Genomic DNA, 13,136 nt, shown 5'->3' with positions numbered 1-13,136 from the left:
TGTTGGCTTCATTCCAGCTGAAACCATATGGAGGTCCTCAGACACAGACACAGATACACACACACACACACACACATATTGAGTTTCCATGTTTTATGGGGGTATTTCATAGACAATGATTTTTATGATGTACAAACTGTATATGCTACCCCCTAACCCTACCAAACACAGAAAATTTCTGCATTTTTATATTTTCAAAAAACATCACTTAGGCTAGTATGATTTAAACCCATTTTCCACATGGGGACCAAAAAAGATTTCAGATATTGCCATCTTTTCATTTACCTGAACCACACACACAGGAATTTAAATGATTCCACCTTAAATTGAATTTTTCCTATTGTCAAACCTCACAATCGATTCCATACTGCTGATTCAATAAAGAAAATAAATCAGAACAGGTAAGTATAGATAAACTTTAATATACTTTTAAATTTCTTATCCAGTCGAAAATACAACTTTTGAATGAAAGGCACAGTACGACCAGACTTTTCCGTAGTCTCAAAACAAACGTACAGAAAGCAGACATTTTTCTTACAGAAAATGCACAAATAACTCAACAAACATAAACAGCGGATTTCAAAGTTTGGAATGTCTTCAAACCAATATGTAATGAGAGGAATATTTAAAGCAATAGTTCATTAAACACAATCAACTCCCAATATTGCTTATTACAAACAAGGGTAACATGAGTAGGAGGGAGAAAAAAAAAAAAGAAAAAAAAAAAACCCACAAAAATATTTTAAAGGACAATATTGATGACGGCAAACATTAAAGGGTCTATGAGGAAAAATGATTTGAAAATGTAGTGCAACTTGTCTCTGTAAACTCAATGCAAGTGCAAGTGCAAGTGAATGTAACGGTATGCCATAGTTGTTTTAAGCTTATGAAAAATTAAACAGCATCTATCCAAAAAGGTAAAAAAAAAAAAAAACTACAATAACAAAGGTTTATGAAGACAGAAACATGAAAAATAAAAGTTTTATTGTGGTTTCCCTTTTTGAACAATCTTGGTCAAAGCTAAAAGAACAAAATGAACCACACAATGGTGACAACATTCTTTGGTATTTTTATTCTTGCATACTCGGTTGTTTTAAATCCTTTTTTTTTTTTTTCTTTTTTTTTTTTTTATATATTTTGATTTCAGGTTATTTTTTTAATCATGTCATCCAACTACCATCACTGACACCGACTGCCACTTTTACAAAAAGCTTCAACGCCTCACCAAAAAGGTTAATTGTAACAGGAAACACTTGATCAAATTTCCCTTGGATAATTTGACCAAGCACACTTTCAAATTCAGTTAAGACTTCACTAAGTTTCCCGTAGCAAAGAAATCAGGTGGTTAATCGAATATAGAGAAAACACAAATGGATGAATCTCAAAGCCTGTCAAGAACATGTCCTGGTGATATTTCACCCAAAAATCAAATAAGAAAGCATATTTTGATTAAATCTTTAATTTGATATTTAAATATATATTTAAACATCATGGTAGTATTACACTGCCTTAAATTTATGATGCTTTAAATATTTTTTTTTATACTAAATTTTTTTTAATTTACTGTATTAACATGATGAGATTAACATGAATAACAAAAATAAAGCAAAAAAATTTTGCATTACAATAATGAGAATTTTGGGAAATATGTCAAAAACAAATTTCTCCTAAAATGTAATTATGTTTCTGGCCAAAACAGGAATATGTTACATTGAAAATCATTTCTTCTTTTTATTTTCTCGGGTAAAACATGACCTGAACTTTTTTTTTTTTTGAGATTCACCTAAACAAACAAAGCTCCCTGTGTCACGTCAGTAATAACCGCTGCTCACGGTGCCCTTACAGCACCCAATTTATAAATTAAATAGAAACCGTATTATAGAATGCTGATCAGAACCGATAATAGCAGTGAGGGTTCACTGAAGCATCAGCTCACAATCACACACACAGACACACACACACACAAACTAGTGCGATCACAGCAGTTTGAGCCTCTAGTCTGCTGATTTTCACACGACCCTTTAATCCATGTTCATGTGCAAACTTCTTAATTAGCCCTGGGCAGGACTGGAACCAATGTTGGCATGATTAATAGCGGCAACGAAATAGCGACTCCCTTGAAGGTGTACGAAAGTGTTCCAGAATCTGGCAGCAGATTTGTAAAAGTACTTCTGAAGTCTTTTTTTTTTGTTTTTGAGGGGGGCCACAGAATGCAGGAGCAGCAGCGTCCCCTGTACTCGACACTACCTGTTAGTATTGCTCAGCTCTGAGAGTTGTGTCAGGAACTCCCGCAGTTCTTTAGCTGCCTGGAAGCGGCCGTAACGTTTCTGAGGCCTGGTGCACTCATCCAGCAGGGCTATGAGGCGCCCGTCTTTGACCACGTCAGCAGGGGGGTCGTGAAGGAGACCGCCCGTGGTGCCACGCCAGGTGGCGAATCTGGAGAGCAGGTTCTGACAGACAGCATAGTAGTTGTGGTCCACGGTGACTCGCGAGCAGAGGATGTCCTTGGAGAAAGAGAGGCAGGCCTCTTTGTCACATTCCTCGTAGCGGCTCTCATACCACACGTCATAGTTTTCTGGTTTATCTGAGTGGATAAAAAAAAAAAAAAAAAAAAAAAAAATCTGTCAAAGGGTACATAATATCTGCCACAATAAAACATAAGAACAAACCTTAAAATCTACTTGAAATGACATTTGCAGCCCATGTTTCTGGGTGAAACTGGATGTTCCAGAGCTGAATATTTAAGACTGAAGTTAATGCCCACATCGCAGAAAACCTTGACAGAATCGTGAAATCCAGTCATGAAAATGGAATTTAAAGTACAATGAATGTCATGAATTTGACGATTACATAAAAAGCTGTACCAAATTGTGATATGCACTAGGGTCGATGAATATTAAACCATTAAAAGGCTATTTAAATCTAAAGTCGGCATGTTCTGCATGTTTAAACTTAAGGAATTTAAGTTTTTTTTCTTCTTTCTTTCTTTTTTTTTTTTTTTTTTAAGGAATATCATTTTTTTTCCATGTTTTAAATTTTAACAGTAAACCTCTGCTTTTGCTGAGAAAATAACATAAATTGATTTTAATTTCATTACATTTTAAAAGATTAATTGAATTGTAAATATTTTGTGCCTTCATTTGATGACCACTGTTTTTGATAATAAATTTGTATTAAATCATAAATCCAGAAAAATTAAAATGGACAACAAAGAATTTCTGAAAATAAATAAATAAATCAAACATTTCATAAGGCCTTTTTATTGTAAACATTTTAATCAGTTATTAAATTCTGAAAGTTTTATTAATTCAATTGATTAGACATGCTTTTTGATGATTCATTTAATTATAAATGGAATCCAGTAAAATTAAAATGGAAAACACAGAATCTGGGGAAAATAAAATGGATTTCATAGGGCCCTAAAAAATTGTTAAGTTTTTAATTAATTGTTGTTAAACTGTAAGCAAATTAATTACACTTGCTTTGAATTCAGAAAAAATAAAATTGAATTTGTAGGGCCCTATGAAGGGATGCCAGAACAGAATGAAAGTCTGCAGTGTATTGAAATGTTGCTGGTGTCATGAAGAGTTAAGACCCCTGTGCTGCACAGTTCACACTGGACCCCAGGGGGAAGCCGGTTAATCAAAAGCTGTTATTGCAATATCTTGTTGTAGCTAAATCAAAACAGCCTAACACCTGTTATCGTTTTGTAGCTGTGGTAGCATGATGAAGCATGTAGGCCAGACAAAGTATACTTTGAGCTTCAGAATAAATCATTGCAGGGTAAGTGACTTACAAAGTGTAGACTATAGGTTAAACTAGCAGGGTTATCAGCTTATATCAGGTTATATTCCTATCTAGTATATTGATGTGTTAGCCTGCAAATGGTCTATAGCTTCAGGGGACTATTTTATGTAACGTAACTTAAGTGGAAATGAAGCAGTCAGTCAAGTTAACATTATTTAGTAAAAGGATTTACACTCGAATCAAAAATTATAGAACAAACCCAATAAATGTAAAGAAAAAAAAAAAAAATGTAGCAAGGGCACGTCATCTTGCAGTACTATACCCTGTGATGTGACGGGGTTGGTTGGCTCCATTGGATTAATGAAGATTATTATAGTTTCGATTTTGTTCTTTGATTTTTCTGCTTAGTTGCTGTAATCTTTACTAGTAATAGATATACTCATATATCTGTCACCAAGTGGTTGACCAATAGAGGGCTCCAACGCTATTTTCAAAGCAATTCCGGGCTGATAAAAAAAAAAAAAAATAATAATAAAATAAAATAAAATAAAATAAATAATAATAATAATAATAATAAGTGAACAAATATAATTCAGGACTCGAACAGTGAAGTCAAGTCACTTATTTATATAGCACTTTATACAATAAAGATTGATTCAAAGCAGCTTTACAAAAGTAAAATTAAAGCGAAGCAAAAGTTGTTATCAGTTGTAGATGTTGTTGTTGTGCAATTACAGACCACTAGATGGCGCGATTGAAGAATCAGAAATAAGTATCGCATGGAACCGTGTAAAATATAAATTAATGATGCATGGTTCTGCACTAAACGTGGACAAGTTTGTAAAAGTACTGTCAGTGCCAGGACAATAAAGCAAACAACGAATCTACTTTAAACATCACAACTACCAAAACAACTTGTCTAAACCAGATGTGTACGGTGCAAAAAAAGCAAAATAAACCATTATAATGAGGGATGCTGTCTACACTGAATGTGGTGTGGCAAAATCCCTGACAGTAAACTGATGCCCCATTTGCGTCCGCATGGATTTGCAACGTTCGTTTTGTTGTGTCCAGTAGCCAGCCTACCATTGCGAGAGCATTTTCAGTTAATTTCTATGGAAGCTCAACTGCCATAGGAATTAATTGAAAACACTCGCTATGTTCCGCTCGCTCTGCACAAGTGGACATGCACCGTCAAGCTGTTGCGGCGTGTCTGTCACATCCGGTGTGCACACGGTGAAAAGACAAGAAAATAATATAGCTGCAAGCAGCGATGGCGGACCCAAGCCCGGTGGCACCGCCACCCCGGTGGCTTCAGGGCAACTGTGCACAGCAGGCAATAGGCATTTAAAACAGTTAAACATCAAAGGACTATGTCAAATTCACTCTACATTTACTGCACTATAAGGTGGCGCTATAGAGCCCCTCCTCCCTTCCCCTTTGCCCATGTCTACTGGCTAATAATTCTGATGTGTGTGTGGATTCTCAAAAAGCATTCAAGTCTCAAAAAGCATTCTCAAAAGCATTCAAAACAAATATTAAAGTTTGATGCGTTGCCAAGGCAACAGTGTTTGAGATATCACAATTCTTTTTTTTTTTAAAGGTCTAGATCTGCCATGTTTTGGCATTATTCTGATGAAGTTTGAAGCAAATCAGGTACAAATAAGAGGGTGATCTCAAAACAGCTGAAAGTGATACACTTCCTGCTGCCAGTTGGTGGCGCTATAACTGACTCACAATAGTCACATCCATGTGATCAGCCTTGTACAACAAAGACACAGCCGAGGTTTCATCAAAATCAATTAATGTATGCAGAAGTTATAACACTTTGTTTCCCTTTTCTTGCCATAAATTTGTTGCCTTGCCACGGCCAAACCATTTGAGATATCCAACATCCGTCTGCAATTAAACAACTTCAATGTGTTAGCACCAAGTTTAAAAAGTTTGGTGTAAATTGTATAAACTCTGTAGGAGTAGTAGTATAAAATTCATAGCCTGTTTTTTCAAAAAAATCCACATTCAAACCAAATTAGCTGAAGTTGGTCGGAGCCAATGAATAATAAGAACAATTCTTAGGGGATCAAGAGGGCCCTGCGCCCTAATGATTAGGCATACCTTGCCCTCGGATTCACCAGTACAATGGTGGATAATGAAGAGAGACAACAGTTTGTTGCATGCCTTAAAATACTGCCTTCTGACAGTATGAAGCCAAACAAGTTAAGATGCCATGTATGCAGAAGAGAACTTGAGGTTGTGGTCAGTTCTACGAAAGTGGAACCTGTCAGCATTCGCGGTTTTGTCATTTCTCCTAGCTCGCAACGTGTTGATTTGGGTGCACACAAATGTTTTTGTGCTCGAGTTTGTGATCTGCAATTTATGCAGGCTGTTAGTCCAATTAGTCCAAATAGTCCAAATGGTTTTTGGAATAGCATGCATAAAAAGACCAGCAATGTGTGTTCAGAGAAAAATAGGTTACATTTTAAGCCAACATTCAACAAGTTCATTATCTTTTACAGAAGCAGTGAAACTTCTTGTCAAGTTCTCCTGTGTTTCACAATATGCCTAGTTGCCAGCTGACTTTTCCTTACCACCATATCCTTATTCCACTCTCTTATTTTACAAACAACTTAATGTTAGATTCTGTATAACAGGCAAAAAAAAAAAAAAAAAAAAAAAAAACATTACAGTGTTTTATTTCTTGAAGATTTTCCATCTGCAACTCTTTACAACATACATTAATTGAATGATGACAAAAGTCCTTTTCAAGGAACGTCTGTTCACTTGGCGGCCATATTTTTAATGCCTCCGGAAAGCTATTTCGGACATGTATTTGAACTCATAAATAAACATTTCAAATCAGCAACAAAATCTGATATGAACTGTCCAATGTTGTTTCATATGCTCAAATAGTGTTAGAAAAACTAAATTTTCAGGCTGGACCAGCCAATGCACATGTACAGTCCTAAGCATTAGTCTCAGGTTTCTGTGGAAACCGGCACTTCTAACGGCAGCTGCAGTGACACAATGACTTTATCTATCAGTGATTGGCTCTTTTATTTGGAAGGCGGGAAGTATTTTGCCATATAGAGTAGTGCAGGTATGACATCACTTTGTAGGCCAAAACACGGGAACGAGTTAGCATTTTAGTACTTCCGGTTCCATTGTGCTGAAGTCCATGTTTTTTTTTTTGTTTTGTTTTTTGAATGGGACTAAATAGCTGAAATAAGGTCTGTGGTGAACAAGCTCAAGACACTTTCATGTTTTATTCTACAACATAAATACATCAGTATTACCCCGCTTGTGATTTTTTAAAGCTGCTACGTGTCTCGAAGAAGATGGTTGAAGCTAGCAAGAGACTAAATGGTACTTCAGAGGTAGTCGGGGAGATTAAACGTCATCACGCGAAACAGGTAAGCATTGCTTATAGCCTATACCTTTAGCTTTTTATTTCTGGCAACTGCATTTAGGCTTCAAAATTCATAAAAGTTAGTTTGTCTGTGAAAATAATTTTGATGGACAAAACATGTAAGTATCAAAGTTTTCTTGATCACAGAGCTTTTTTTTTTTTTTCGAAAAGCCTACGGAAAAATCCTATTGGTTTTTGTCGAGGGAACCAGTGTAATGACAAATGCCGATTGGCCAACGAAGTCTACTGCGTATTGCACTTTCTCCCATTTATAAGTAATGGGGTGAACCGTCTTTGTATATCTATAGCCTAGTCTTTGATGATGATCTGCAGAATAAAGATGATGAATTGATTCAGCTCTTCTCTGGAAGAAGACAAATAAAAAGTTCTTCTGACAGCAGGTGCAGCTCTTCTCTGGCCACCCATTCTAATTCTGAACAAATCAATAAAGCTGAGGATCCTTTAGGAGGAGGTGGTGGGGTGCAGAAATAGACTGGGCTGTGACATTTATTCATCAGCAAAACTATATTGAGTCATAAAGTGACTTAAAGAGTGGGGGATCAGCTGTCTTAGTCATTTGACACAGCTCAATATTGTGCCAATAACTAATTAGAGAAAATGAAGTCACCACGCTGCCAATCACTCTCGAGGGAGCCAATTATGAGATCCAGAGGAGTTAATGTGCCACAGCCAATCAGAGCGCACACTGGCTTCAGTGATTTTCTCTTTTGCTGTGTGTGTGCTGAGAATCCCATCCAGAGGTTTATGGAGGAACAACATGAAATAGAAAATTACTGTTTCAGACCCGACGGAAAATGTTAAATTAAAAGAACAGTTCATTTATTTACCCACATGTCGTTTCATACCTGTATGACTATTTCTTCTGTTAAATATAAAAATAATCCCATTGACTTTCATTGTATGAACAAAAACAGATTAAATAATCTTCAAAATATCTTAAACCAACTAAAATTGCCAACACCGATATTCTCAATAAAAAAGCTGAATGCATATAAGCAGAAACCACCTTTGGATTAAACCAGTGAATTAAAATAGTTTCCGAAGCCATGAAAGGCACGTTTTAATTAATTTGAATTAGTGCACTGAGATATTACTAGCAGAGTGAATTAAATAATAAAAAAAATGAATAAAACCCCATCTATCCAGTGCCCTCTGCAAAATGACTTCGAACCTTGATGCCCACACAGGTCCATTGAAGTGCTATGACATCATATGCACATCTCAATTCAGAATAGAAACTCAAAAAAGGCTCGTCTTATCTAACATTTCAGAAAGACCCATCTGCGAGCAAACGCACACACACACAAGCTCCATTCAGATAAATGCTGGCAGACTGAAGCAAATAGCCATTGTTATGTAGCACACATGCTCCAAGTTCATCCGCCAGCCCAGTTTGGCCTCTCTGGATGGCAGATACACTGGCACACATACTTGGTCCAGCACTGCACCAATCCATGCCAACTCACTACTGTTCAGAATCAAAAGTGCAGCTTTGGGCCACATTAATCTGTTGCAATGCAAACGCTTCAACAGCAATACTTACTCAAATGTGAAACTGGAATTTCAAATACCACGCATTATTAAATTAGGTGCTCTACCAGGGTCTGAAATTAATGTTTCCATTGTGGGGAAATATTTGATCCCTGTAATTGATTTCCAGGGGCAATTTTACCTTTGTAAGGGTATTATTTATAATTACCTTAATGTCTCTGTGTTGTCTTGTATGTCAAATACTTAATTTAACCAATCACTTCAATACATCAGAATACTATACAGGTGCTGGTCATATAATTAGAATATCATCAAAAAGTTGATTTATTTCACTAATTCCGTTCAAAAAGTGAAACTTGTATATTATATTCATTCATTACACACAGACTGATATATTTCAAATGTTTATTTCTTTTAATTTTGATGATTATAACTGACAACTAAGGAAAATCCCAAATTCAGTATTTCAGAAAATTAGATTACTTAATACCAATACAAAGAAAGGATTTTTAGAAATCTTGGCCAACTGAAGAGTATGAACATGAAAAGTATGTGCATGTACAGCACTCAATACTTAGTTGGGGCTCCTTTTGCCTGAATTACTGCAGCAATGCAGCGTGGCATGGAGTCGATCAGTCTGTGGCACTGTTCAGGTGTTATGAGAGCCCAGGTTGCTCTGATAGTGGCCTTCAGCTCTTCTGCATTGTTGGGTCTGGCATATCGCATCTTCCTCTTCACAATACCCCATAGATTTTCTATGGGACTAAGGTCAGGCGAGTTTGCTGGCCAATTAAGAACAGGGATACCATGGTCCTTAAACCAGGTACTGGTAGCTTTGGCACTGTGTGCAGGTGCCAAATTCTGTTGGAAAATGAAATCTGCATCTCCATAAAGTTGGTCAGCAGCAGGAAGCATGAAGTGCTCTAAAACTTCCTGGTATACGGCTGCGTTGACCTTGGACCTCAGAAAACACAGTGGACCAACACCAGCAGATGACATGGCACCCCAAACCATCACTGACTGTGGAAACTTTACACTGGACCTCAAGCAACGTGGATTGTGTGCCTCTCCTCTCTTCCTCCAGACTCTGGGACCCTGATTTCCAAAGGAAACGCAAAATTTACTTTCATCAGAGAACGTAACTTTGGACCTTTTTGTCTTTAGCCCAGGCGAGACGCTTCTGACGCTGTCTGTTGTTCAAGAGTGGCTTGACACAAGGAATGCGACAGCTGAAACCCATGTCTTGAATACGTCTGTGCGTAGTGACTCTTGAAGCACTGACTCCAGCTGCAGTCCACTCTTTGTGAATCTCCCCCACATTTTTGAATGGGTTTTGTTTCACATTCCTCTCCAGGGTGCGGTTATCCCTATTGCTTGTACCCTTTTTTCTACCACATCTTTTCCTTCCCTTTGCCTCTCTATTAATGTGCTTGGACACAGAGCTCTGTGAACAGCCAGCCTCTTTTGCAATGACCTTTTGTGTCTTGCCCTCCTTGTGCAAGGTGTCAATGGTCGTCTTTTGGACAACTGTCAAGTCAGCAAGTCTTCCCCATGATTGTGTAGCCTACAGAACTAGACTGAGAGACCATTTAAAGGCCTTTGCAGGTGTTTTGAGTTAATTAGCTGATTAGATTGTGGCACCAGGTGTCTTCAATATTGAACCTTTTCACAATATTCTAATTTTCTGAGATACTGAATTTGGGATTTTCCTTAGTTGTCAGTTATAATCATCAAAATTAAAAGAAATAAACATTTGAAATATATCAGTCTGTGTGTAATGAATGAATATAATATACAAGTTTCATTTTTTGAATGGAATTAGTGAAATAAACTTTTTGATGATATTCTAATTATATGACCAGCACCTGTAGACTGTTACCAATTTAATTTTAGAAGTATCAAAAAAAGCCATCTTTATACTGGAAATGTGGAACAGAAGCAGCATTAGACATGGCATTTATGTTTATGCAGTTGTTTTGTAAATGCATGAATGCTACCTTTGAGCAGCATTAATGTAAATGGCCTCCACGGAGTACACAAATGATAACATTAAACGGTATTGTTTGAGGAAATGGTATTTCAGATTATGGATACACAGACAAAATAAGCTAAACATCTCTCTATACTGCACAATGATTATCTTACTTACATTGGATCTGCACTTTGTTGTTTCTAAGAGAATTTATAAGAATCCAGAATTCAGACAGTGAGCGTGTGCACTGAGCAAAAAACAGGCATTTTCAGCGGTGACTAAAGGCACCAATATACTTCAAGTGAAATTAAAGAATGAACTGGAGTGATGCCATTAAAAATTAACTTTTTTTTTTTTTTTTTTTTTTTTTAGAGTTTGAAACAGCTTGCCAAAAGCGAACTTTCGGGAAAAGTTTGCTCTGGCTGGTAAACACCTTCAAACTACCGTTGGTCTGTGGCGATTACGTAATAGGTAGGTGTGGCTCTGAGGCGCCGCCTTCTTTGAAATCTTCTCTGGTTCATTTCTTCTCTTCAGTCCGTCGAGGTCAGACGCAAGTAAAAATGTGTACACACTTGAAAGCTGCTTTATAGTAGAAAATTAAGTTGTAATTCTAATCGAAAGTGACACTGTCACTGTTTTTCATGTTTAAAACTGTAAAGGCTTGTGCTCACCGGGACGATTATCACACACACTTATCGCTGAAGTTTAACGTCTTGTGACTAAAAGTACGCCAATGTGAGCGTGCACACTGATGCACAAAACGGCAGCAGTAAAAGCATAATTAAAAAAAAAAAAAAAACTTGGGTTTTTTTTTGGTTTGAAGTGCTGCGTTAAAAACTGGCCGACCAATGAGATTTGAGTTCCAATGAGAGACTTTTGTTCACGTGCCTGGAGCTGCTGAAATTACAGTAAAACACGACATGGTGGCGCTCAAGCACAAAACGGTCTTGCCAAGCACATATTGATACCTACGAAGAGGATGACGAAAAGGAAGTAAGTAGACGAAGAAGACCCCTACAAACTATGGGTGCTCTGCCAGTTCTTGGCCACACCAATTGATCTGTATTATATGCCATTTTATTTCTATATTTTTTATTGTTTTTTTTTTTTTGTTTTTTTTACATTCAAGAAATATAGTTGAGAATGTCTGTTTCATAAATGTTTATTTGCACTACCGTTCACTTGCACTACTGTCATTGTGACATATTTGCACTACCGTTTCTGACTACCAACTCCTCATGTCATGTATATGCCATTTTATATCTGTATTTTTATTGTTTTATTTACATTCAAGAAATATTTAGAATGTCTAATTCATAAATATGTTCACTTGCACTAAGCACAAGTGCCGTATACTGTTAGGGAGTTTGCACGTTCACTCAGTGCATCGCCAGTAAAAAAAAACAAAAAAACAACAACTTGTTTTGGTATGAACAAAGACGTGTCGAAAAACATCTCGAAAAATGCTGGCGATAAGCGTGCGTGGTAATCGTCCTGGTGTGCACAAGGCTTTAAAGCTGCTTGCTTTACAATCTATTGTATAATGTGGTATATAAATAAACGTGACTTGACTGGAGTTCCGAAATGCAGAGTGTCTACTGTGATAATTCTGCCTGAAAGGCCAAAGAAACATTTATGTTGACTGGGAAGGCAGTACAGTAACAAACAGTCCAAAAAACAGGTGCTCCAGCTCAGGATAAACTGAAAGTGGGTCAGAGCATATGAAAGTAGACAAAAAAAATGAATTAAAAAAAAAATTAAAAAAAATAGCCGGTCTAACCTGGATAACAGCTTCCAGAGAAATGTATAAATGTCGTTAAGCAAACCAAGACCACGGAGACACTGGAATGAGTCATTACTTACTCTGCTTTATCAGTCTTTTGTCTGCCACTATGACGTTTTCTGCATCGACGACGATGACTTTCCCGTCACGAGGCCCGACTGCAAAGTTGTCGAAGCTGACGTCTAGGAGGTAAAGGGCAAAGTCAAAGTCGTTGTTGGTCAGCTGCTCGGCGATGTCCATCAGCTGCTTGGCCAGATCTACTCTTTTCTCCCATGGTGCATTGTAGAAGCTCCAGAGCTCCTCGCCCACGTAATTCACCGCCACCATCCGGCCGCAGGCCCCCAGGTATTTGGCGAACGGCCAGCCCTCATCGGAAGGAAAACTCTGCAGAGATGAAACATGAGGAGAGAGTCAAGGTGAGACAGAAGTTCTCCGTTCAAACACACGATAAAGAAAAAACAGCAGGTCCACTCACATTTGAAGCAAAAGATACACATTAAGACACTGATAAACTGCACAATCGTTAGCTTGGAGCAAAGTAGCTGTACCAAACTTTTCTTAAGTGCTGTTGATATTCGATAGCCCCATTTCAAGTCGAGTCATTAAAAATGGATAAGTGACCATTAAACTTTAATCCCAGAGATTCAAATAATTTAGAGGACAAAACACAGCATTCGGTAACCAGTCGGAGCCTCCAACATCTGGCCTCTGTGGTC

General features: G+C 37.3%; 1 protein-coding gene across 3 annotated transcripts in view; it reads right to left on the bottom strand.

Annotated features, from left to right (window-relative positions):
- Positions 1–402: 402 nt before the first annotated feature.
- dipk2aa (divergent protein kinase domain 2Aa) overlaps positions 403–13,136 on the bottom strand; it is a 38,366-nt gene continuing 25,632 nt past the window's right edge. For all 3 annotated transcript variants that reach the window (XM_048163086.1, XM_048163087.1, XM_048163089.1), the window contains 2 exons: positions 12,501–12,804; positions 403–2,584 (listed from right to left, as the gene is read on the bottom strand). In XM_048163086.1, the coding sequence (XP_048019043.1) occupies positions 2,244–2,584; positions 12,501–12,804 (645 nt within the window). In that variant the 3' untranslated portion in view covers positions 403–2,243. The remainder of the gene's footprint in view (positions 2,585–12,500; positions 12,805–13,136) is intronic.

Source organism: Megalobrama amblycephala, linkage group LG17, assembly GCF_018812025.1.
Source record: "Megalobrama amblycephala isolate DHTTF-2021 linkage group LG17, ASM1881202v1, whole genome shotgun sequence".
Classification (NCBI taxonomy): Eukaryota; Metazoa; Chordata; class Actinopteri; order Cypriniformes; family Xenocyprididae; genus Megalobrama; species Megalobrama amblycephala.
The sequence above is the reverse complement of the archived record's forward strand: the minus strand, read 5'-3'. Positions and strand labels throughout refer to the sequence as shown.